Here is a 27,944-nt window from a genome sequence, read left to right on the forward strand (position 1 = left end):
ACATGACTAAAGAAACAGGATATCCAATACAATTCTGAAAATAAATGATTAAATACAATTTTATATTTAAAAAAATTGATTTAATAACTCCTTTATTTATTGTTTATTTGAATTATAAGATATTTTATATGTTCGACACAATTTATTCAAATATATCTTTATTTTGTATTGAAGTCTTTGGGGTTTGGACACTCAGTGAAAAAAGCACAAACACCAGTAATGTTTAACATAATTTATATTTATTTTCTTTTGAACAAAATGTTAATAAATGTATTTGTTTTACGTCCAAAAAAGATCATGACTCGTGGGACGCATTTTATAAATAATTTTCATCCAAGTCTTTTGTAGAAAAAAAAGAAAGTAAATTAGCAAACTAAAGCATCTCTAGTATGACAATATGACAACATTATCATAATTTTTTCTCTATATTTGAACCCTTTTTCTCAATTCAAGCTTCATTTTTTTGTATATTTTTCTCCAGACCTCTTGATCTCATCTTTTTAACATCCAACTTAGTCCTACTCATCAACTCACACCACTGCTTTAGACAACGGAAAAGAAAATGCGGCATAAATTTCAAAAAACTGACGAAAACCAAGGAGGCGAACAGAAAACACAGTGAGATTTCCAACAGTGGGGGGGGAGGGGGAGGGTCTGGGGTGGAAGGGAGGGCGGCCATTTTTGGGATCCCACATCCTCAGGACATATTTACAACAGAAAGGAAAAGGAGGGGGGGGGGGGTTCATCTGCATAGATCCACAGGACTCAGATGGTAAACGGCTAGAAAGGAAGGGGCAAAGCACGAAGTGTGGGCCTGATACATCCGCTGCTGTCTTCAAGGGAAAGTAGTTCTGGAGAATTTAAGCAAAAGAGAGTAAACTGGAGGGATCTAACGTTTGAAAATCTGAAAAAAAGTGTAGACTTCCATGTGAAATCCTACTCTGATGTGTGGGTAAATGCGTGATGTGAGTCAGTAAGCTGTTAATGAGAAAAAGGAGGCGGGGCCAAGAACAATTTGGAGCGGACACTCCAATCTGTCAGTCACTGATCATCAGAGGCAACCATGATTCGCTTTTATTTTTGGTATATCACTCGTTGCTCATGGTGTCAGATTTGAATATTGTGGGTAAATCTGTGGGTATAGAAAAAGTATTCTTCATCCCTTCACTTCCCTGGTAACAACTATGCAACAAGAAAAAGGAACAAAATGGGTGGATCAGCCCTTTAAAACTCCTCCCACTCTGACACTAACACAGCCCTTTGCTAGCCTTTGAGAGATAGCGGTGGATCAGAGCGTCTAGGGGTATTTAAGGGTCGACGGACTGATTGATTGTTGATTGGCTGGCTGGTCACATTCTCTGCGATACAGACAGTAGTGAAGATGCCACAAAGTGGGACACTCACACCGGCTGCTTCCTCTATATTGCTCCATTCCCAGGTTCTGCCTCACTGGGGCGTACGCGGCAGAGAGGCACTCAAAGATGTGGGGCCTCATTTATCAAAGCGAGCGTTGGACAAGTTCCAAATGAGTGCCTGGGATGAGTTTATTCATAGTGTTCCTGCTGTTATTTTACCTTACATTTTTCTCTACAACTTCTCCCCTTTTTTCTCATCCATGTTTTTGTTTGGTTGAATGTGTAGTGCTAATAGTTTTTCTAATATTATCTACCTCATGATAAGGTCTACAATTATCCTTGTAGAATGTTCTGGTGGTAAGAACAACTCATGACCCTGGCTCATTACCTAGGTCCACCATCTTTGGGCACAGGATATATTTATTTAGTTACGGACTTTGTCTTTGCATGTAAACAGCAAAAGGACTTTCTGAATTCTATACACAAGGGAGATGTCTTACAAGTCTAACTTCATTGCTCTCTTTGATAACATGTGGTTAAATGTAGCCACATTAAAAAACAGGAACCAGTTACATTAAAATGTAGATCATTTTTCACTTACTACCATTGCGAGATTTGTGCTACATTTAAGTGGTGTTAACAAAACAGAAGGACGACTTCCCTTCTATGGAAATGGGAGTTTCCGGAAGAATTAGAATGCAGCTTTGGCCTCCTGGTAGTTTGTTTCTCCCCCTTCTGAGAAGTGGAGGTGGACGTAGCTCCCATCCTCTGTATTCATTGGGCTAAGTCCATTTTAAAAGATAATAAGTTGGATTCTATGTGTAGGAACAAGTGTACGCGTGCTTGATAAATGAGGCCCCTGTTGTTTTGGCATCATGCAACTGTTCTCAAGTGTCCCTGCACTCTCACTACCGTATGAGGTCAAGTGAACGCTCCACAAAGCAGAGAACTCCACTTCCTGTCCTCCTGTAGCGTCACTACCTCCATCGGTCCATGGCTCCTAACTTGCTCAATGGCCCAACAGGTTAGGAGCTATAGCGAGCCGTTCTCAGAGCACTTAAGGTCCTAGAACGAGTAGGCATGTGCCGTCGCTAAGGGGTCGAGATCTAGTGGGACAAAATACAAGCGGAACATCAGAATATAGAAGAATCACAGACATTTTGTTTTCCAGAGAAACAATGAGTGATGGATGAGCTGGTCCTGACAGGCCCTCGAGCAACATCACATTCAAGGTAGTAAGAAACGCAGAGTAGGAAGTGGAACACAGTTGATATGTCAAAAAACATTCTGGCACCTGAAAGAAATGCAGCAAAAATCTAAAGGTAATGATGAGCGAGAGCGCACACTCATCAAAGTCCGTTTTTCCTCTGACGTGCCATCCATACACGGGAGGGGAGGAGGGAAGGAGGGAGGAAGGAAGGGAAGGAGAGGAGGGACAATATGCTAGAAAACATTTGGATGGAATAGAAACAATGAGCAGGTTTTAAGTGGCAAGAGGTCAGTTCTTTAGGGGGGTGGTTCTCAAACATCTTCGGTCCGTGTCCAATCCCAGCACCCTTAGCTCCAGTTAAAACCCTCCCACTTCCTGTGGTTCACGGTTCATCGGCGGCAGATTGTAGAGGCGTCTCCGGCACGTCTCGCCAGATGTGTCCCTGGCAGCCCTGTGAAAGCCATAATCCTCTCGAAGCAAGCACCCCAAGGTTCACTCCTCATTAGAAGCACTCTCCTCTGGCGAGAAAATGGCAGCCACGCCCACCAACGTGGAATTATGGGAGGCTGAAATGATGATGACAGTGTGTAGGAGGACGAGGGCCAGCAGGCAGATCTTCAGCCGCCCGCTGCACAGTCTCGCGGTGGCAGCGGAGGTGACCGAGGCCCCCTCGGGCTGGCAGGAAGAAGCAGTCCTTTTTAGTGTCCCGCCTGAGGGGCTGTCCGTTTTGGAGTCCCATCGGACGTCGCAGCAGTTCGCCTCACTGTCCGGTACATGATCTGCCAGGAGCCCTGAGGGGGAGAGGACAGAAATATGCTGATGAGGATCTGAACAGAGTCAAGGGGAGTCCATTTCATATATCAATACAAATAAATAGGTATTAATAAGGCAGGAATTTTGATTGATATTAAAACATGTCAGCTGTTGTGGTAAGGTCTAATAAAGTGATAAAATGCAGTAGGATTGTATCTTATACTGACGACTGTCTTCAGCAGAAATGTTAGGAGTAATTAAAAAAGACTGCTGTTCAGTTAAAAACAGCATCTGTTAACACCGACATGTCAATTGCATTGAGCAGCTTAATGGCATGGCAGTGATGCTCTGCCTGCAGCTGTGCAGAAACACCACCTCAGTGTGTAGTTGTGACCACGAGGCGGAGCAGCAGACACACTTGACCCGCAGCTGAACCCTCATCCAGTCTAGGACACACAGAGGCTGACGCGGTAAGGCCCAGACTCTGAAGTCTCCACCTGCCAGCTGTCACTCACCTGCAGGGGAGACTGACTGCTGGAGGCACACCCCCCTCAGGTCTTTAATGACTAAAGATCAGGGAGGGGGGGTGATGAGAGCAGATGTACGATTGGCTGATCTTGAGGTCTATAGACTCATCAGGAGTTCAGGAGAAACACTGTTTATTTATGGACTTCTTCACGACCTGTATCCAGGTTTTTAGGAGCTGTATGAATGGCTCATTTATTATGATTTTATATTTTACTTAAATAAAATAAAAAGTTCCTAATATTTCCTGTGCGCCCTCCCTTTCAGTCCCAATAGATCACAGTTAAGGCTGATAAATAAATTACAAATTTAATTTAAATCCAGGCAAACTTTACATGATATAATTACATTTGGTCCAAAGGTTTTTTGCTATCACAATTATTATCAATGCTCTTTGTTGTAAAGAGTGACACATTGGACCTATTCATGAATTAGCTGTGATATGTGCACTTTTAAAACAAATGAAACTATTGTATCTCAAAAGGGGTGATTCAAATGAATCTCCTGCTCTGCTAGAGAAGGTTTTCCGTGTCAGTATAGCCTTAAAGCTGAAAAAACAAACATATATACAATTCCCAATGTCTCTAGAGTCCCCTAGCCCCTAAAATACTGATGACCTGACACATTTCCGGCGTAGCTCCACCCTGCTAACTCCGCTGTGTCTGTGCTGATCCAGCTGTGGCTCGGACTACAGACACCTTGTTTGTTGGCACACAGCCAGCTCCTCTGAGGGAAAGTCCTTGATGATTGCTTTTGTATTAACTGCAGTAAATATTCAGAGATGAGCCAAATTCACTTCATCAATGCTTTGTTCAAACGTCCTCTACTGTGCTCGCCACTAGATGTCATCAGAAAGCCTTCGGAAACACCTCTCACCTGCTTGTTCCTGGAGGAATACCATCCAGAAACACACATAAAATGCTGAATTAAAATTAGGAGCTTTTTTCTCCGAGGCAAGGCCACACGAACACCCACGCACAGGCATGTTTCCTGCTGCTGCTGCTGCTGCTGGACAGAGAGTGGGCTCTGACCTGTGCAGATGAAGCTGGGGCTGCCTCCGTGGATCAGGTCGTCGTTGTCGGGCAGGATGAACGGGCAGCTCTGCTGGACCTCCAGGCAGTACTGCTGGCAAGATACCTTCCTCTGGCAGGACAGCTGCGTGGTGGGGAAATACTGAGCGCACAGCCAGGGCTTATAGGCCATCTAGAGAGGGAGATGAAGAAGAAAAACACATTACATGCTGCTGCAATATCCATTTGAGGACAATTGTCTTAAGCCTTCCTGTGTTAATAGAACATAACTCTTTTCTGAAACACAGCACCTTCATGCACCTTTGGGACGCTGAATCAATGCTACTGCAGAGCTAACAGAAAGTGAACTATGCCAAATACAGAGGAATGTGTTGCTTATTTATGGGGGATGGATTATGAAAGGCTGCTGCAGCAGGATTTACAATAATGAAGAATAAACAAGAGCGGAAATGTACTACCTCTTCATCTGCAGATTATTTGATCAATTAGTCAAGTGGTGTATAAAGAAGTCGATAGCTCATTACCCTAACCCTTTATTGTTTCTCTGCAGAGCTACCGAGTGCTTTATCAAAAACATGCAGTTCCAAATCACCAAACAACGTCATCAAACTCGAGTTCCTGTCCTCTTCCAGGTTATTTTCGCTGTACTTCCCAGGCAGAATGCAATACAGAATGCACAGACGTATGTGCATAAGGAGACAGATGGTGACATGTAATAGCCAAAGCCTGAGGCTCGGAAAGCTTAGCAAAACAAAATGAACCAAGGGCAAACCACAGTCTGGATTCACTTAGTCATTTGCTTTTTACTGGGATTAACACTGAAGGAGGGACATATAGCAAAAAGCACAGAAATCCATCGCACACGGACTGTGTTTGGATTTATTTTGAAGCCTCTTGCAAACAAAATAAGGGCTGGTTGGCTTAAAGAGGAACATTGAGACTTAATGAAGTTTATACAAAGGGAAACAAGCAAAAAGAACACACACTTTAGAGCAGACAGAAACTCTTTGTGTTGCAGATTAATGGAGCAGAATACAGGGCCTTGTTTACTGGGTGTCTTCTAAAAGTGAGGGACAAATTGAAAATGTATATTCAAGGCATATACTGATAACAACATTTGAGCGTTAAAAAAATCAGTCTATATTGTTCATTTGAATCATACACACGTGACACTTTTCTCCATGTATGCTACTAGAAATCAAGATGTCAAAAACACGAACAGCTACTACAACAGTCTATTACTGTACAGTACCCTTATCTGGATTTTACATTAACATAATCCTTTACTAAAGTGTAAAGAAAGTATTGTGAGAAGCGGGCTGGCTATTTTTGAATATTACTATAATATAAGAGGCCATGCAAGCAGCTCTATGAGGCTGTACTTAGTGTCACAACTTGGCTAACATGCTATTGTTCAACATGTTCACCATCTTTGTTAGCATGTTACCACCAATTTGCCCTTGATCTTGTGTACGCCTCAAAGGGGGGTCTGTGACACGTTATTGGTGACTCCTGATGCACATACGTTCCTGATGCTAGCAGTAACGTATCCGTAACCGTGATGCACCTTAACAACCTGTTGACCAACATGAAAAAGGCAGACGTATCCACTGCGAATGGCTGGGACTGGTGGTCCTGGCTTACATCGGGTGGGTGGGAAGCCTGGGTGGCTAGAATAGTTACACCACTGATGATCTTTTTCGGCCTACTAATCTGTTGCACATGTTTCATTATCCCCCTGCTGAGGAAATGTGTCTCTAGCATGATATCCACAGCCTTTGTTCAGTATGCTGCTGTCCCAATCCGAGATCCTACAAGGCGCCACGCCTACGCAAACCTTTTGCCCCGAACATACCGGCGTCCAAGTGTAGTCGAGTCAGGGTCAGATTCTGAATATGAGACAGTGATATAAATGCGAATTGAGTTGACCCTCCTCTTATGCTTACATTATACTGGAGTCTGTCCTCCACAAAAACAGCTATTTTCCATGATATATTTGTGACGTGTTTACTTAAACCAGCGATGGGATGTATTCATTGATGTGTTATATCAGTCGATCCTGTCATTTGTTTATTTTCATGATTGATCATAGTATGATCAAAAGGAGGGAATGTAGTGGAAAACTTTATACAAGTGCATACTCAAAACTTTATATGTAATGGCAAACTCTATATGTAGTGGAAACTTTATATGATGTGCAAACCAACTTTATGTGTTACCTAATATGGTCAAATGCTATGCAGTTGTTCCATGAGGATGTATTTTAATCCATGCCCTCTGTTCAACATATAACTAGCCTTAAGGATGTCTGGGGGTGAGACACAGTGTCATGAGCAAAGTGTGAAGAAGTGTCTCAAACAAGTTCCTGTGTTTGTTCCTTGTGAGTTCCTAAATTCTTGGTTATATCTGTCGTGACCTCACAATGACTTCCTGCTGTCCTCACTTGCACCTGGCTTTAACCCACAATGTGTTCCTACTTTCAACACTTCCATCTGTCTTAAACCAGTTCCTGTTTTAGCTAAGTTCCTGATTTACTATATTGCCAATGTATGGTTTCTGTTCCTCTGGAAAGCGGGGCTTAGCTTATCTATCCATCCAGCCCTGCCACAGTGACAGGTGACGAAGTGTTGTTGAACTGTCAAGATCCTATAAAACCTATACGCACTCTTGTCTCTGTGCGCACTCTTCCAGAAGACTCTGTACTCCGTGAGACCTGTGCCTTATTTGAAGCTTCAAATAAAGATCCAGAAAGACAACTCTGTTTCCACCATTTTATTGATTGATCATTCTAATTGTGTATCTCCTGAGTATTGACTAGGTCTAAGATTTCCAGAACACTATTAACACTAGCTGAGTAGCAACCCAAAGGTACAGGTGAGGCTCCAAATGAACAAAAGCAACTAACCCATCTCGGCCGCTTGTATTGCTTGTGAAATTATTATGACATATTATAACTATATGATATTTTTCTTTCCTAATTTTCCTACAGTATTTCACAATATAGGTTATCAAGCGTAAAACATTCCCATAATAACAAGATGAATAGTATACTGTTAACACGAAAAGTTTCTCTTTATAATGCATCTTATCGAAAACATGTCCTTATAGTCTGAAAATATCTTGCACATACCAATATTTTTTTCTTTTTCTGGCTTTTGCATTTCTGTACTGAAATGAATGGTTAATACGGTAACCCCTTTTGGTCGACATATACACAAATGCTGCATATGTGGGACCAGCAGCATGTTGCCTATTGTGCCCTCAGTAAACGTTAAACAGGAGAGGTCTATCCTTTAAATAAAAAAAGGGAACTTGGCGCTACTAAGTGATGAAAGCTGTTAAGAGAGTCATTTCACTACCTGACACATTCAAGCAAGAGGGCGACAACAGCCCTTTCCAAGTCATGAATCACACACAAAACAAACCATTAGTGCTGATCAGGTAATTACCTACAGGGAGGATAATAAAATGTTCCACACTGAGAGGTTTACACATACAAAAGAAATATTTTACAAGGATTAATAACTTGTTTGGAAGCCATTGAACACCTAATTCTTCATGAATTAAATATTGTAGACTAAGTTACAATCGGAGTTAAAGCCTATATTTATTAAGAGTTTAACACCAATAAAAAAAGCCCATCTGTAATCATTTAAATTCAAGTGCTGCTTATTGGTACACTGAAATACGCAGTAGTACGTTGAAAAAGGGTATCTGAAGAAAATAAACGGCAAAAAATGTAACTATTATTCTTTTTTGTATGGGTGGCTTGACAGTTCAAGCTACATTTCTTGTCTGTTGCTAACAGTTAGCATGGGCAATGATGATAGCCACCTACGCAAACGTCAAGGAGACGGCACAGCAGAGAACACACTGCACACAGTAAATGATCCCCTTTGTTATTTAACCACAGAGGAACAACTATAGCTTGGAGGTTGGGTTGTCATCGTGGTTTTAAAGTGTCAACATGTTTCCAGTAACTCCAAACGACTTTAAAAAAAGGTAAATGTGCCCCTCCTCCATCCACCCTTCCATTTTCTGTTAAATAACATGGGGTCTGATTTGTGTCCTGTTTAGACCGCCATCCAAAGATAACAAACACTGCACAGGCAATTATAATAATTAGAATAACATGATTATGTTGATGGTGATGGGAATGATAATGATGGGAACAGTAAGGACCCAAATGCTTTGCAAAATCAAATAAATTGCAGACACGCATGACTTCATGTTGATACAGGGGCAGTGTAGAATACAGTGTGCTGTAGGGGTTAACACTGTTTTCCAGGAAATACATTCATCCTTCAAAAAAAAGGTCAACACTGTGTGGATTTGAACCCCTTGATTGATCTTCATAGTATGCTCATGGTGCAGGGTAAAAAAGTTTTCCCTGAAGATATTCTGTCTTAATAAACAGTGAAACGTCTTTGTATGTTACAGGGTAATGTGGATAAATTGCACTGACAGCTTTATTCCCATGATGCTCTGCTTTGGCAGCGGTGGTCACGCTCTACAGCTGACTGTGTGTAGAGAAACTGGCTCAAGACCCAGATCAAATCACTCAGATCATTGATTACATGTGTGCTTTAAGACTTTAGGTGTACTGTGGAGGTGTTTAATCCACGGCTGGGGATTTTCTAGTGGGGCGACTTCCTGTCTGCGCAAATGGCTGATGCTTAATTCCCGATGATTTAGCATAAATTCTTGCCAGCCGCGAGATAATCTGTCTAGGGATGCTGCGGCTATCAAAAGAGAACCAAAACAATACGATCGCAGTCAGACAGGAAATCTGGGTACTCCTGAAGATGTGTGCTGGCAGTTGCCAAGGTAACGGCTTTTTCTGCTTTTCATTAGAGCTCAATGGGTACTGCCCCACTCTCTGTTGGTTTTTCTGTTTGTGTGCACATGTTTAAGCGTGCAACCGGGTCTATGTGTGTGTAAATGTGTGCGTGCTTGTGCTCAGCGTGAAAAGGGAAGCGTATGAGAGCAAATTGAGTTAGTGAGGAAGCAGGCCTGGAGTCTGATTTGATCAGTCTAATGTGTGATCAGTGTGAATGGGAACCTGGCACTCAAAAAGCCTCTGTCGCCATGCAGCTTAGTCTGCTTTAAACGATGTCCTGAAGCCCAGAGACACAGACAGGAAAGACACCAAGCTGGCGTCCATTTCCACCGGGGCTTCATGCCTGCAGCTGATTTCAGCCCCAGCCTGTACACAAGACGTTTCACTTCACTTCAGATGCTACTTCAGCCTAAAAATCATACATTTCAAAGATAAAATCTGTTGTATGGACATTTACATTAACACAGAGATGTAAAATACGCCAGCAAGGCATTTTCTGCCAGTGCTTTGAAGCCTAAAAATAGCATTTAAAAATTAAGATTCAAATGCTGACGCTTTGGCAGATAAGTGTCAGCAGAGCTGGCATCTGAATTTCACCACAGTGATTATTACTATTATATAAGAAGCAGACTGATGAACGAGCCATGGCCAGCTTCTTATTTTCTGTATGCATGCAGTCCTATTACCATCCGAACATAGCTTACTGCTCAGAACGTCAGATCTTTACTCTTGGTTCGCTGTATAAAGCTTATTACTTTCCTTTATATTTAGTAAATTCACTTCAAACAGTGACATTTCTGTGCCCAGAAACACCATCAACTACAGCAAAAGGTCTTAAATACAATTGATGTTTGAATTCATGTCATTTGTATTGTAAGAAATAACAACAACAACAAAAGTTACACTACTGCTTTTGGATATAAAAAGATATTGCCTATCTGGTGAACAGTGTCTAAGTTTTAAAGGTCACCTATCATGCTATTTTGAGGCAATAGCATAGGTCTCAGATATATCAAAAATATATCAAAAACATGTCTATGAAGTGTTTTGCTCAAAATACCAAACAGATCACCCATTCTAGCCATGCCTCATATCCCTCTATTTCACTTCCTGTTTCAAAAGTGCTGATTTTATGTATAAAGCTTAAAATAAAGTATAACAAATAAAAAAGGAGGGGGCTGAGCTCATGCGGGACCCGGCAGCTACTGTCTAAACTAAATACTGCGGTGATGAAACGCCATATCATGGATTATCAAGGATTGTTTCTGAAACAGTATGGAGCTCAAAGGCTTTCTCTCTTGCCGGTTATACCACAAGGTGAGTTCCTTTTCATTTCCTGCTTCTTCACACACATGCTCTCCAGTACAGGTTAGCTCTGAGTGTTAGCGATGCTAATGTAAACACCGACCATATTACGTCCAAAACAGTCGGGCATTGTTTCTGATAGCAGTTTCTGATAGGGCCGTGGGTGTAAAGCCAGCCTACATTTCAGATATTACGTCATATCGGACGCAAATCTGGATCAGCTCCGTTGTAGCCCCGTTTTTAGAGATTTGGGTACGGAGGAAAAGAGAGAGGGCTTTATTTTCTGACGCTGCGTGAGTTCCCTGACACACCGGGGACACATATTTATGTATAAAATAAATCAAAAAGTGCATTTTGCATGATAGGTCCCACCTACAGTCCCTACTGTAAGTAGAATATAGGTAGCCTAGCCTGAGAGGAAGATACTATGCTACTACAACTCCAAAGAAGCAAAGTTAGCATAGCTTTAACGCAAACTGTTAGTATTTTCAAGTGAAAGCTAGTTAACATAACTTGAGTCAAACCTGTTTGTACAGTAGCATACTACAACTTAAAAGTGGAAGCTAATTAGCTTTGCTTGCTAAAGTTAGTACTAATTCTCTACACTTGTTATCATCTAAACGTTTGCTGATTCATTGAGAGCTCACACTGCTAGTGTTGATGTGGATAAACATTATACAGGGTTCTTACACCTTTTCCAAAGTCAAATTCAAGCACTTTTCAAGCATTTTCAAGGTGCATTTTCAAGCTTTTCAAGCATCTTACAGCTGTTGTAAATTACATATTTATATACACATACTTATACTCAAATGATTATTTCCCTACCTCACATTAAATCAGATGTTCTTTATGCTATAAACAACCAAATGTGTGTTTCATAATAGCATTCTACATGAAGATGAAAAATTAAAAATGTTAGAAAAGAAAACTAAGTTTAATATTTCAAAATGAGTGACCCATCTGTACGTAGACTGGGCATCCCATATAACCTGGCTGAGCCAATATAAAACAATCAGCCAAATAACTTTTCAATATATTATTGATTACTATTTTTGAGGTACTTTTAGGTTGGCAGTAAACATAAATCAGAGGTACATGGTGTACTTCTACTCCTCTACAGTTCAGAGGTACATGGTGTACTTCTACTCCACTACAGTTCAGAGGTACATGGTGTACTTCTACTCCTCTACAGTTCAGAGGTACATGGTGTACTTCTACTCCTCTACATATTCAGAGGTACATGGTGTACTTCTACTCCTCTACAGTTCAGAGGTACATGGTGTACTTCTACTCCTCTACAGTTCAGAGGTACATGGTGTACTTCTACTCCACTACAGTTCAGAGGTACATGGTGTACTTTTCCTCCACTACAGTTCAGAGGTACATGGTGTACTTTTCCTCCTCTACAGTTCAGAGGTACATGGTGTACTTTTCCTCCACTACATGTATTAATACCTTTAGTTACTTTACAGATGTGGATGAATGATGTGAAATAAATCTCTCTCTCTCTCTCTCTCTCTCTCTCTCTCTCTCTCTCTCTCTCGACAGCCCGTCAGTATCTCCTGCAGCTCACTGATCCAGTAATGAGCGACCCGACAGTGAAGAATAAATATATTTATAACTAGTTTAGCTTGTTCCAGAGGTAGATAAAATAGCTAAGTGTGTTAGGTCTAACTCTTACGGGCCGTCTCCACGGCAGCGTTAAAAAATCTTGAAACGCTTCTGCCCATTCACTTTGAATGGGGTGACGTCACTTTTTTTCGCTTTCGCCGAAATGCATTGTGGGCAGGCGAGCGGAGATTCTCAGGATTTTCAAGATCCAAAGTTGAACAATGTTCAACTTTTGAAGCTGAGGAGGAAGCGTCAGCCAATCAAATCCCGTGTACGCAAATCTGACAGTTCAAGCTCTAGCCAATCAAACGGCGTGTATGCTGGGAGAGACATACCGCAGATCATTTCCTCATATTCCAAAAAATGGAGGAGAAATTAGCGGTAGCGAATCAATCACCCGGTGCTTTATGACCAGACCTACCGGGATATAAACCGGAGTAGCCAGGCATGGAGGGAGGTGGCAGAGACAGTGGTATGTTTTCGCCTGTTTTGGGGAGTTTATATCCAGTTTACTTCGGGCTTTTTGGCTTCGTATGTCGCGGGCGGGAGATTCATGTGATTGGTTGATCGCAAAAAAATCCCCAAGCTTCAGATACGCCCACCTCCAAGATTTTTTTAACGCTGCCGTGGAGACGGCCCGTTAATGTGTGTTCTGCTCCGCTCACCGGTCCGTCACAGCGGGTGGAGCTGCAGGATTTCTGCTTCACACACACGTTGCATACCGCTATTTTATTGTCATTTTCGGACACTTAAAATACTGCCAGACTAGTGAAGCCATTTTGGCGAGCTTGTTTTGCCGCACAGAGAAAAGTGTCATGTATTTTACATGCAACGATAGCCTAATCTAAAATGCTCTACTCTGGCGTACCTTTCGTGTGGTGTGTGGCTCGTCAGCGCAGACTCTCGCATCGTTATTGTTGCACACTTTGCAGGAGGCTACTCTTGGGCTTGACCCTCGTCTTAGCCATGGCTTGTATTTGTCTTCTGCTAGCCAACGCTCGTTGAAACGGCAACCTCCTGGCATACTGTCATCTATCACTCTCATCAGAATGTCCAGGTCACACGTAACAAAAACACTTGCCGGTCACGCGCATAGCGCGGGAAGGCCGGAGCGGAGCTGTTTTATGTAAAAGCGAAGCAATTAAGCGCGCTCCGACTTCTTTATTTTCTTTTAATCTAAAAAGCGAAGTAAAGCATTTACAATTTCAAGCACTTTATCCCAAATTCAAGCACCATTCCCAAAATTCAAGCACTTTTCAAACCTTGAAAACACCTCGTACAATTTCAAGCATTTTCAAGGATTTCCAGCACCCGTACGCACCCTGATTATAGAAGCTATAAAGTGAAAGCTAGGGTTAGCTGTCTCTTTTTTATGGTTGCAGTTGAAGTGATAGCAAATGCCTGGCTGTCGAATCATGCAGCAATGAGTAGCTTAAGCTCTATGAACAGTACTCACAACATAGAGCGTATGTAGTCAACAGGTGACGTAAAATGTTCACAGACGGGACTAAGCAACCACAACTACCAGGAATCATTATATTGCCATAATCAAATTCAAGCTCCCAGAACAGAAAGCAACCGTGTCTCAACAACACACACACACACACACACACACACACACACACACACACACACACACACACACACACACACACACACACACACACACACACACACACACACACACACACACACACACACACACACACACACACACACACACACACACACACACACACACACACACACACACACACACACACACACACACACACACACACACACACACACACACACACACACACACACACACACACTTTCATAATATACTGATGTTGCAAACGACAGGTAGCAAGCTGTGCTAAGGCTGAGGAGAATTACTGAGCTATTATGGTGCTCAATATAATATACATTTGCAACAGCAGACAGAGAAATATCACGTTTATGATGTAACGGGATGACCCTTGTTTAATACTACAAAGCATTTCTCTCTGTTTGGCTTCGGGGAGATCCGCAGTTGGGCTCAGACAGATAACCCCCCCCCCATCCCAGTGTCTATTGTGTTGTAAAAGCAGGTCAGGTTTGCGATTCCACCAGCATCCGTTCACAGGCAGCGGTTGTCTCAGGCTGACAGCTCCTGTAAATCTGACATGCAAAGCAGTGCTTCCTCCATTCGGCCTCGCCATGGCGCAGGGCTTTCCCCTCGCCAGTCCCATTCACATGCCTGTCATCCGACACAAAGAGGACTGTGGGAGAGCTTGTCTGCAGACAAGAGGTAGCACTAGGCAGCAGAGCAATGTAAGCGCTTGCTCGATATTCATTCAGTAGCGAAATTACAACCAGCTTGAGGAAAATGTCAAACTACAATGACTCTAAGCAGCAGTTGCAACATAAAATAATTGAAGAAACACTCAGCAACAACCAGAACTGTCTATATTCACGTTTAATCTGTATTTATCTGTTACAAAATAAGTTCAATCGCCTGTTGTCATTTGAAAAACGCACTTATAACAACTTATAGCGATCATTTGAAATTGTCCTTCCATTGATAACTGTATTGGGACCAATGAAACAAGTGCTTTACACGTTTCAAGCTTATACAACTACAATAAACAGATGGAATATTAAATTACACAAAATAAATATACTAATTATGCAAGATGTATTTCTACAGTAGTTAGAGAACTTTATAATTATTTTAACCATCAAACTTTAAGTTGAGTTTAAGTTGAGTTTTAAACCTACAACTTTGAAAATATGGGTGTTATAAACCTCATAATGACATTTGGATGAGCTAATCTGACAGTGACGGCACCAGCTACATATTGCGACAGTTGAAATATAATACTTGTACTTCAAAAACTCCCAAACTTAAAAATTGTATAGCATTATATGTCAGAGTTTTTGCTTTACTGTCCTTTAACTGTCTGTAAATAGATCCAAATGCTTTCAGTAAAATGTGTGTATGAATGCCATTAAGCCACAATGATGTCTTATGTAGGTGCAGTGATGTAGCATCAAAATAAAAAGCAGTTCAAGCTCAAATCTTAAGGCACAGGTTTATCTCTGAGCGTAAAATGTTGGTTTAAACAGCCAGGTGTGTAAAATAACTCAGCGCGCCTCTGAGTATCAACACTCTCTCTTCCCAGCAGGACGGTGTCACACATACAGAGGCTATAAAGTGGAATGACTATAAAAAGCCCATGAGTCAGCTGCAGAGTGAGATCCCAGTTAGAGGCTGAATGACACACATCATTGCCACTCACAAATCACAGGAGGACAGGAAGCCACTCTACCTGGACTATTTTCTTTGTCTGGTACATTTTATTTTAGCCCTGTAATATCCTACAAAATACGCATTCCTGGTAGTGACGACCACCTGGTATTTCATTAAAGCATCTACACACTTTACACGGAAGAAACACTGACAGAATGTTGTCGACAGGACTTTGATGCACCCACAACTCAAATCCCAATGGCCGCCTTGGGTCCCTGACGCAACCCCGGGATAATCCACAGGACAGGGATCCATGCGGGGGTCTGTCTTCCTGCATTGATGTCCGCACTTATTACATCCCATTCCCCGGTGATGTAACGCTTCCAGGCGCCGTATGTGCGCTTCTGGAAAATGACACTCCGAGGCAGAGCGTTCCCATCAAATTACACGGTTTGCAATCTCGATGCAAGCCTTGTTTGTACGTTCACCGAGTCATCGTCTACCAACGAGGGGTACTCTGGGAGAAGCAGGGGCAACACGTTTGACAGAGTTTAACATGGTCGTTCCTGAATGGAAACTCTGGCAAGCAATGGCCTGAGGGATTCAAACTGGAAGGGGGTCTCTGCCATAGTTGTTGCTGAGATGAATGACACCTGACACGGTATGGCTGGCTGAAACTAAAGAAATCACTGCTATCCACAAATCCATTTTCTAACACTAACATGTTGGCCTTCGTACACATTCACAGGATATGATGCAACATGTAATCCAGTGAATTCCCTGTACGTATGTGAAGCCCTTTGGGACAAACTTGTGAGTTTGTGATATAAAAATAGCTTGCCTTGCTCGGATGTTAGTAACATGCACATGCTCACTAGAAAGCCCTAGAGAGCTCAAGCCTCTACCAGATGCACAATCCTTGAAATTCATTTTAAAATATACATTTTTCTACACTATCAAAATAATTTCATAGAAACAACATCTCACATACATTGCAATGTATACAATAGGCTATATAACAACCATGAGGCCAAACATTCAACTAATGTAGCGACAAAATCATCAATATAATCAATGTAAACATATTAACTTAAAGATTTGCCTGCATTTTGAAATCCCATGGCACGTCTTAGTCATTATTTCCCTCCAGGTGCACTTGAAAATGTAAGTGTTTTAACACTAGAAAGGTATATAGTGAACAGGAGGTCTATTTTGTATTAATAAAATCGAGTTAAATGTCTGTTAATATAGCCAAAACATTGTTGTTTTTGTTACATTTTCATCATATGGAACTGTATCTGTTATTCTAATTAAATAGAACATACTTATTAATCACACGCACCTGAAAATGTGCAGTGTGCAATGTTTCTGCACTAATTTTACTTTTCTGTGAATGGATATAAATAAATGTTCATAGTGAAAAAAGAGAGCCATGTCAATTCTCAGAAGCAAAGTAGAACAGTGAACTGAGGCCTTAGTTAGTGATCCATCAATGGTATTGACATTCTGCACAGCTGGGGCTGCTGTTACACTACATGTCCACTCCTTTAATTCATGCATGTGGCCACAGTGGCTGCGCCTCAGCTAAATAAACCAGGGACATCCCCGTATAATAGTAGTGTTGAAAATTCAATGTGTACTGCAATATGGTAAGGTTGATTTTCAGTTTACTTTTTTGTGTTTTGCAGGATTAGCCTTAGAAGTTTGTCCATCAAATCTTAAAAATCAGCACCTGATCCACACATAACAGGAAGACGCACATTCACGGCTGGTGATGCTTGGTTAGAGATCCATCAATGCTATTGACAGGCCTCCAGAGGCTTCCAGAAACCCTGAACCCTTTAACAGGAAATGCCCTGTCGAGGAAGCGGCTTTACGGGACGTCAGAGCATGGATCTACCTGTCATCAGGACATGTCATTTCCCTGAAGCCTAGATGAGTTCTGAGTAAACATGGCCATGAATGTGAATGGCAGGATTTGTTTTTCGCGATGAGTGGTTACAAAACAGGTAAGGATTGTTCTCCGGATTATTTTTGACAGATACAAGGTTGTTTCCCAGGTTTGGTTTCATGTGGAGCAGATAGAGCTGTCCTCTGGTCGCAGGATTCCTGTTGGCACGGCTCCAGCTCTGCAGCTCTCCTCTCCGAAAGGTTTGAGGAATTCATTCTGGGCTGGATCAGCTCGAGGGGGGCTGCTGGATAGGTCAGGGTGGCTCTGCTTTCTCTATCGATGCAGAGCCGGCTGACTGCAGGAGGCTCGACCTGAACGCAAGAAATATTGACTGAACGGCAACCAGATGTCACTTCAAGATAAACACAAACCAGATAAATGCTGAGTGGGGCTTTGACATAAAAGAACTGAATCAACTGGACTGGGCTCAGCTGCACTATCATCAGCCTCAACCACATTACACTGACATAAACCTGAATTTAAAGTAGTCCACACATTATACAATTACAATGTGTGAGCACTAACTATCTGCAACAAAGTAGGGTTGGTCAATAATGTCAAACAATTATTCAAAGCTTTTTCAGCATGTCTTTTCAGTCTGTTTTAAACCCAGTATTTGCACAATAACAAGCGTTAGCTGCTGCTTTTTGCGACATGACAACCCTTACCTCTTTCTGTCTACTTTTTGAGTGTACTATACAATAAATATCATATCTATAGGCCGCCATGTTCCAATGACGAGTGGAACAACGCCACTACTGATCACTACTCAAGGTAAATGACGATCATTAGCAAGTGATGACAGTGAAGGAATGAGGGGGAATGAAAGGCCTTAGAGTGGGGGGCATTAGCATATAGATTTATTGTCTTTACGAGGGGTGAAAATGTGAAAGATCACTGTGTGAGTGACGGAGGGCAGATAACTGGTCAAGACACTGTCAGTGGGAACATTCGTCTGCCACTGCCGGAGAAAGAGTGAGGCTGTCGCTATCGTTCATTCACAGGTGGTATAGTTGTGTTTATTTCCCAAAAAAAGGAGAATGAGTTGTGGCCATAATTCAGTATGGAATAAAACATGCTTTGTAGCGCTTTGGTATATTATACTTCAGAAATGTTAATAAAAGCTGTCCAGGAATGTATCATTCATACACAAGGACAAACTGAGAGTCAAACGGCCAACAGGCCTTCCATTCCGCCCACAAACTCCCACGAGTCAACACCACGGCCTTGAGAACTTTTCTAATATCTCTGGGACGAATTCGGGCTGTTTCTCAGTGTTAAAGAGCATCGATTAGAACTGAGGGTCCAGACTGAACATCTCCTGTTGGACTGGACACTGAGAGAAATGTCCTCAAAGTGCTGCTTCTCAACTCAGGTGGCCTCGTCATAGCAGCTGAGATGTGAGGACGTGGAGAGCAAAGCAACATCAGGAACGGACTGTATCTAGTTGGTCCGATAAGGGTTTCACCTCTCTTGCTGTCTTACAAAGATCTCCAGAACAACACCATTGGCGATCATCAGAAGCAGGTAGCAGGTCATTGTAACTAATGTGGTGTTTAGACTCCTATCTCTGCCAAGGCAATGGATAGAAACACAGTTAACAGGTGGGAAACAAGTAGCTGGTGACAATGGCCAGAAGCTGGATAGAAAAGTCAACCTTCCACAGGTAAATCAATTCATTTCAATTGAAACTCTAAAATCACTTGCACTTTGGTGAACCCTGACTTCACCAAAGTCTTGCCAGTGACCAATAACAAACTGTCTTTACAGCACTGACCTTTAAAGTCCAAACAAGGGGAAGCCTGGAGCTTATTATCTGTGTTGCAGCAGTCACCTATAATTAATCTCCTCCTTAGAGTGTAGCCTCACATGCTGCCAAACAGAGGCACTCACTAGAATAAGACAGGAGAACTATGCAAACGAAGTGTAAAATAAGCTATCTTACTGACAGTTAGCAAGCTAGCTAGCTCAAAAAGCTCAAAAGTCACAAGCCTGTAGTGCTGCCAAAGAAGTGAATAAGTTAGCCTGTTTCTGATGTGAGGAGACCGTAACCGTAAATTGAATATTACTTTATACATTTTTTTTGAATTTTCTCCCTTATTTTCAAGTCAGTGTTTAAATAAAACATCACAATATATTCAATTCACTGTCCTATTATGCATCAGCGTATTGCATAAGACCGAAGCGCACACTGAGTGATTTAATGGACGTTACTGTATGATAGTACTGCTCTCCGCTTTCATAAACAAAACTCATGTCCAGTGACTGACAATTCATTTACCGGGACGAACATCATCCTCAATCATCCTAATGGGCTACACAGAGCTTAACAGGCATTCCAACCTTTTACCTAGTCCACTGTATAGTTCACATGCAGACCTGGTTGGAAAAATGAAGAGAGAGGTACCATACTGGGAAATAAGGGGATGTCACATAATCCTATTAGTGCCAAGTGTTGGGGAATTTAGATTTGATCATGTGAAGGCAGCCTAGTCATCACTTTCCATATCCGACGCCACCAGATATGGGTAATGGACACAAGCCTCCACCCTACACCTGCATTTTATATATTTCCTAAATATTAAAATTGATGGAAATTGCAAACAGAGGCTAGGGTATGCATTCAGGCTTATATCTGCACCTGTAAATATAATCCATTCAAACACTAACGCAGACAGTAGGACTGTTAGACTAATTGATGTCATGCCCATAAAATAATTACGGTATTAGTCTGACCCTGAGGTGTTGCACAGGAAATAAACATCCTTAATCTTAATTTACCCACAATTATGAAGTCAAGTAATGAATATTTTTGACTATAATTACATTGTTATTATCGCTCAAGAGAACAGCTTGGAGTTGGAGTTTTAAATATGTGTCAATTTCCCAGTCAGGTCAGTCTAACGGAAAAAAAAACACTGCGTAGCATTATGAGAAATGTCGTTTTTCTGCTTCAGTTTTGGCCGACTTTAAGGAATGCTAAATCTCTAGAGCGCCGTCATTAACATGTATTTTGTTAAATATACATACATTTCTAAATATATAAATAAAGCAAACACAACTTTGAGTAAATGTGTTCATGTGTCTTAAGGAAAATAGCACATAAATGCTGCGTTCTTGTGATAAGCGTCTACAGCTCTGAGAGGCAACACAGGGCTTTTAGCTACATGCTAATGTCATCATGCAAACATTCTCACAATGCCTGTGCTGTTTAGCACGTACGACGTTTACCATGTTTCCCATCTGCGTTAGCTAACATTAGCTAATTAGTACTAAACATAGAGTACAGCTGGGGCTGATGGGAATGCCATTAGTTTAATAAATGGAATCAATCCGTTACACAGAGATGATGTAGCTCTAATTACAATCTCCCCCTTTGATTGACAACATTAGTGTATGCCATAGGAATGACTCCCCGTATCGCCTATAATGGAAATGCCACACAGGTTAAATGAGGCCTATTCATTGGTTAGCCCACTTTAACCCCCTTTTCTCCCCCACTGCTTCTATCCCATGTGATCAGATCTGCTTCACAGTTAAAACAATATGGAAGCGCTGCCGTGCACTGCAGCAGCCATAGCCATAACCCCCCCCCCCCCCCCCCCCTCCCGGCCTCATTAACATGCTGCTCAGGGATCAGCCCATTCATAAAAGGGCTGTCGTGGAGTGGGCCAGGCTTCTCGCAGGGACAAAACCCCTCTCCAAGGTCAGCATTCACAACCGCCACAGGAAGACACAATGGCGGAAAATAACACATGTGAGCGCTTCCCGTGTTCAACCTGGATGGTCGAACAAAGCAGTGCAACAATCTGTCGTTTCATGAATGCACGCGAGCCTCTGTGAGACTGTAGCAGGCACACAGCGTCGGCTAATATGAATAATGAATAAAAGGCTGACAAAGGCAGCGATTTTAAAGAAGCACGGGTGATGATCACAGGATATTCATGTAGATGAGATAAACCACATTGGTACTGTTGGATAACTGATAGATTTGGGGATGAGAGAGTCTGTGTCTTGTTGTCAAGTAGGAGGGACTGTGGGATGAGCGAGGGAGCAAATCAAAGCTACAGTGGTGCCCGTATGAGCCACTTTCCCTCTGTGAACCTTCATAATCACTTCATGTAGACACACAAAAGACTGGTATACAAAGAATACGCTGATACAACTGATGGGTATACATGGCAATATTGGCCCTCTAAATGAATGAGCTATACTGATTTTAGAACAACATTTTGACCAAACGTCACACCAGTGTACTTGGATTTCTGATTTTCACTCTGAGACGAACATTTATTTGTATATTATTCTGATAAAATGCCCTGCAGTAACCTACTTAAATTGTATCAGGACTAAAAGTCTACAGCCTTAAAGAGACTCTGAATGATTTGAGCTAAATGCTAGCATCACTATGCTAACATGCAGAGGTTTAGCAGGTTTTTTTTAATGTGCCATCCATGTTCATTTAGCAGGTTAGCATGCTAGCATTTGTCAGAAAGTCTATTCGAAAACGACCCCACTTCTTTAATAACCTTATTTAACATTTTCCTGATGAGTTATTGGTCTCGGTGGATAGTTTGAAATGTTCTTCGATACAGAGTAATGTTCCTTTTGAGAATGATGGTCTCATTTAGAGTAAGAGAGACGATAAAGACGGGTATGGCAATATATTTAATATTTGTTAATATTTCAGCGTATGCCATGCTGCCAAAAAAATTGTAAATCAATACTGTTGCAGCTCAAACTTTTAAACTTTAAAAGGACAGATGTGTTCATCCAACAAAAATGAGAAGCTCCCGCCTTTCCCAAACCCTATAAAATGAACGCATTACTTCCATCTGTGTTTACATTTTGTTTCATGGCCCCCCAAGTGAGAACGATATCATTGTTGTTACACATCATTTGCTGCTCAATTGCAGAACTGTCCAGGTTGTAACAAGCCAGATAATGGATGAAGAGAGTTTGACTTTAAACCATAACTGTATCTAAAGCAGAGACACAGGTCTCTGGCACAATCAAACAGGGTTCACACCGTAACATGATGTCTTCACTGGCCTATTTCAGTCGGAGGAGCCGCCCACTATCAAATGAAGGACGAGTGAACACGGAGGGCTTGGTGCGATCAATAGGGATCAACCTCTTGGTATTGCTGCCACCCGTCCCTCCGGCTCAAAAGGAGCGCTGATCAATGCAGATGTGTGCGGTTAACAAGGATCTAAAGAGGGACGAAGCTGTCCTCCTTTCCACGTGCACACAACACCGGCTAAGATTAGACATTCAATTGGACCTGGAGGGTGGGAGGAGACGGATTTGAACAGATTAATCGGTGATTGTGTTCGAAATGATAGTAACTGCAGGAAAGAAGAGGGAAGAGGAGGTTGGTAGTAGTGGCAGAAGTCACAGAGGGTCAAAGAAGGAGAAGTAATAATAGAGTATTAAGCAGATAGCTCCTAGACTGCATGATTACTTGGCCAGGTGCTGAGTCGTTCAAGTTTACAAATGACAGAAATGACTGCGGAGGCACAGGAATGCAGACACCTGCAGCCCATTGCCTACCCCGACATGTTTGTGTCATGCTGCGATCATGGCAGGTGAGAACTGAAGAGCTCATCATATCTGGTGGGAAACCCCGAAAAAGTGTGTGTTTTGTTCACACCAGAGCAAGTTTAACCTGCTAATGGGGCCGTCTGTGGGCTCCTATTGACCCCCCACTCTCACAAACTGTGCCGTGTACTTGTTAGGTAATTATAGGGCTGTACTGGAAAGTACAAAGCTTAATTCAGAACGTTCATATTCTAAATTAACATTTGAATGCTGCTTTTCAAAAAGGTCCTACAACTTGTCATTAAGTGCTTAATATTTTGATATAGCAATGTGTGTGACTAAAGAGGGAAAATCACGGATAATAGAACAAATGGAGGTATTGCTTTCAAATGGTTTAACAGTTCATGTTAAAATGGAGGTACACATGTGACAGCACCTTTTCTAACTTGTCCTAATCGCCCAAATATAGGTATTGGACGCCTTGTTGACAACAATCAGGCAACCAGCAAGGATGAACCTGCTAGCTACAGTAGCATAGGTAAGGGGCAAAAAGCCACTTGCTAATCGCTCATATTTCATCTCATAGAATAGCTATAGATATATATATATATATGTATTATGTTTGCACAATTTAAAGGAAATAATATCGAACGTGTGGGAGTATATCCCTTTCTGAAAGAGAAAGACATTGTATTCTGCATGAAAAACACAAGAAGGGCAAGATAGCAGCCCAATTTATAAATAGTCCTATGACAATAACATTACCATAGTCATGCTCAAAAATCAAGTAATAAAGTGAGTAGGTGATAGGTACAGTCATGGTTTTTATACTGCCGATTTCAGCGAAAAGCGAGGAAAGCCTACATTAAAGGATGTGATTGCAGTGCAGAGACCCCAGGCCTTTGTTGGCTAACAGCTGTGGTTGCTTTTTGAGAAGCTGCGGTTTGCATTTGCTTCATTGTCTCCTATGAATCAGAAATGTTTCAGAATAAAGGGAAAGAAGTGCTGAGCATTAGTGCGTCAGCCCAGGTTTAAATGTTTCCAGCCCGACCTGCTGTCAGTCTGATCGGTCGGGGTTTTTACGGAGCCAGATGATGGAGAATCCCACGGTGAGGAACAGCACCGCGGCCATGCCCACCGTGTGATGTTTCACCTCAGGCTACAGGAATCAAAGCACCACCTGCGGACCACAGGAGTCCCTCCTGCACAACAAACGCTACACTCCATGTCAAACACCATCACTTGAAAATGTCAGAGATCTTCCCCTGGCTCGGGCTCTAGCTGCTCCCCTGAACTGAGACAACGAGGCAGGGATATATTTGGTTTTCAACACTTATTTACACAGATTACATCCGTGCGATCCGGCACACAACATTAACTGCTCGGCTTCCCCAAGGCAGGTAGCCATTAACTCAACAAGAGCTCCGCATTACTGCTTGAGTCACAACGCTCTTTCCGACCACACTTACAGCCTATAATCATGAAGGCGATAGAGAAGGGACATTTTTCAAAGAAATTAGCAGGTTGGCTAAACGACTGTTTTCTCTTTCGAGTGCCAAGAGGTGAGCTCAGAGAGCGGGGAAGACTGAAATCATGTGTGTGGCTCCAGTTCACAGAGGAGAAAGAAAGGAAGTCTCCCATGGAGGCCTCAGGGAGATTTCCTCAGATACCTGCTGGAGAGGATATTTCTTTTAAAAAACGCTGCATTCCCTGGTTGCCATTGTCATCGCTTTTGCATATTCTAGAGCAACCGACAAGCCTTGAAGTAAGACTCTGAAGGGGCTCAGGTCAGGCTTTACTAGTTCAACATGAGTTGTTGTATGCAGAGCGAGTTTTGAGATACTGGAAGGAGAATATAAAGCTTCCAGTGATGGTGATTTATGAGATGTATCAGACCTGGGTTTAAATAATTGTTATTATCTATCATCGATTCATCTTTTCTCCATTAATCCTTTAGTCAATGTAAGGTTATACAAATGTGGAAAAGTTGACCTGAAAAGTTGCCATTACACAAGTTGATGCCTTCTAATGTCTTGTTTTGACTAAAGCAAAAGCTATATATATAGATTTGTTTGCAGTTTTACTTTATCCAGCTATTTAGAAAAACACAAAGACAGCTTTAAGAGCATTGTGTTCAACTGTGAAATTTTAAGCACAATCTAGGTAGGAAGTGAAGGAAGTGGAGCAGCCTCCAGCTCCTTTGTGTACACAATTGGTGTAAACATGTAAGAAGTTTTGAAAACATGTGATTAATAGAATTATCATTTATAAAAAGCCTGTGTTGATTAAGACATCCAACAGGAAGAGAATATCAAAGACAGCTCATCACTGTTTGATGAATACAACACACAACAGGGATTCTGTCTAAATACAAGCTATCCATGTAAACCAGGCCCAGTTTGCATGCATGTGCCTCTATCCACATGCATTGGGTTTGTATAAGAGGGCAGATGGCGTTATTGGAGACGCGTTTTGACGCCTGTGTGTGTGTCTGTGCCACCGGTTGGGTGAATGGAGGCCATCTGGGATTGGCCAGGGCTTCTGTGAATGGAGCGCCATTCAGCACCGCGGACAGATCCCAGCTCTCCGCGGTGCTGAATGGCGCTGCCGGGGCTCAGCAGTATCCCGGAAACCCTTTACAGCGCACTTTGACCCACCTTGGTAAACAGTGCCTGGCGATCAAACATGAAGCATGGGCCTACAGACACACGAGAGGCCTGTCCGCGTGGGCCTCTTAATGAGCAAACACAAGTCGAGGTGAAGAAAGCCTTCCGCCACATTAGGCAGGGAAACCACCTCTTGACTTTAATGAAATGCTCTCGATATGGAGTGGGCGGCCATGATGAACACCTGGCGGACTGCGACAGCACACACAGGCTCCCACAGTTGTTTGCATATGGCACAAGCCTGCTTCCTGCTCATTAAATTGTTGTAAAGCTGTAAAAGCTCCAGCATTAGTCTTACGAGCCTATCCGGGTTATCGATGGCCGATCAGAGGGATTAAGAGCTGGAGGCGGGGTTCAATGTCAAAGAGCGTGGAGTAACAGGGGGAGAAAACACTAGCAGGGCCTCCATCTGCACATTAGCATGGGGCCTAAACACAATGAGGAGATGAATGAACATGAGGCCCGGGAGTCTCCTTGAATCTGTCATCCGTCTCCATGGCGACAGGAGGAGGAGGACCAAAAACTGGCATCTATCCGGGCCCAAATCAACAGATGGCCACCACATCTACCCCCTCCTCCCTCCCTCCATCCATCCCACCACCCGCCCCCTTCCCCTTTGCAGCCTACCTTGCACTGTTCCATGCACGTCCTCACTGAATATGCCCCCGGCTCATATTTCTGAGTCAGGAGCTCAAAGTCCTCGTATTTCTCCTGGGCGTGCTGGTCGTAGCGTTGGTACGCCTGGACGCACAGGCTGCATCTGGTGATGTCGCCATTGCCGAGCACGTCGAGGCTGCAGTTCAAATTGTCTGGATTTGTCGACCCGTAAAACAAATCCTGTAGAGAGTAGGAGTTACAAAAGGAAAGGTACAAATCGCTCATATTTACAGCCCGCGTCCCCTCTTGGTCGGAAAGGCCCCCGCACAAATGGTCGGCATCTGCGAAAGTAAAGCAGTCTTTAGATAAACTATCCTCCTGGTGGCAAGTTTCGAGCCGCCACAAATGTTTGGTAGAGTTTCCTATAAAAATAGCATCTGGGTTTCCTCTGAGGCTGCTGTGTGCTGAGTGGGTCTGGGGTGAGAGGAGGTGGGAGGATGCGAACTTGACCCGGGTCCGGGTCAGTTTGGCCTCGGCGCAGAACCACAGGTGATCAGAGAGGAGGATGGTTAAGAACAAGAGAGATGCCAAGGACAGTCGCCATCTCTGCGCCCTCTCTGAGTCGGTGAATGGCTTTTGGTTGTCGCGGGGGGGCTCTAGCCAGATTTGGAAGCCGTCGTCATCTTCTTGCTGCCAACACGTCCCAGCACCCCTGGTCATATTTTGGGAACCGGCCGACTCCACCGTGGGGGCTCCTCTGCCGCAACAGTCATTGACGTGGGGTCCGCTTCGCGTTTTCTTCCCCTCAAATGTCAGGTGGTGGGTTGTCCCGGCGTGTCTTTGCGTTCAGCGGTAATTCCCATTAAAATGAGCGTGGGCCGGATGGGAAATTAGACGCTGGCGACCACGGGCCGCATCCTCCATGGCTGACCGGTGAAGCCGCTGTCCTCCCGCCCGCCCTGAGCTCCGCTCCGCGCCGCTCCGCTCCTCTGCGTAGCCTCGACTCCGTTTTTAGAAACACTCACCGACGCGTTTACGTTTTCCCTGGCCTCGGTCGTGCAGGGACAAGGGCGCTATCCTCTTCCAACATGGCGAAGCTGTCTGCCTTTATGTCGGCGGAGGGGCCTACAGCCTGTTACAGACCTCTTTTCCTTTTCAAGCTCTCACCGTCTTCATCTCGCTGCCGTTGTCAAGTTGCCGCCATGTTCGCCAAGAGACGGTGTGTGTATGCAGGAAGCTGCGTCAGGTCAGCAGCGATAACCAGCAGCATTTCTGGTTGTCTCGTTCAAAATAAAAGTCTAGAAAATAACAATAAAATTACACCAAATGTCTTAAAGATTAC

The 27,944-nt window shown here is 42.9% G+C and overlaps 1 protein-coding gene across 1 annotated transcript; it reads right to left on the reverse strand.

The window, feature by feature from the left end:
• Nucleotides 1–283: 283 nt before the first annotated feature.
• Nucleotides 284–27,810, reverse strand: LOC117498988 (transmembrane protein FAM155A-like). The gene is made up of 3 exons (XM_034151211.1): nucleotides 26,633–27,810; nucleotides 4,875–5,046; nucleotides 284–3,356 (listed from the first exon to the last, which is right to left on the reverse strand). The coding sequence occupies exons 1-3, from the start codon at nucleotides 27,320–27,322 to the stop codon at nucleotides 3,058–3,060; spliced, it is 1,161 nt and encodes a 386-aa protein (XP_034007102.1). The 5' UTR covers nucleotides 27,323–27,810; the 3' UTR covers nucleotides 284–3,057.
• Nucleotides 27,811–27,944: the final 134 nt, after the last annotated feature.

The sequence above is a fragment of the Trematomus bernacchii genome, unplaced genomic scaffold (assembly GCF_902827165.1).
Source record: "Trematomus bernacchii unplaced genomic scaffold, fTreBer1.1, whole genome shotgun sequence".
NCBI lineage: Eukaryota > Metazoa > Chordata > Actinopteri > Perciformes > Nototheniidae > Trematomus > Trematomus bernacchii.

Coding starts and splice junctions, on each gene's coding strand:
- LOC117498988 (XM_034151211.1), bottom strand. CDS start 27,322: ATGACCAGGGGTGCTGGGACGTGTTGGCAGCAAGAAGATGACGACGGC. Junction 5,047..26,632: donor CGTGCATGGAACAGTGCAAG/GTAGGCTGCAAA, acceptor CTCCCTCTCTAG/ATGGCCTATAAGCCCTGGCT. Junction 3,357..4,874: donor CCCCAGCTTCATCTGCACAG/GTCAGAGCCCAC, acceptor TCTCCCCCTCAG/GGCTCCTGGCAGATCATGTA.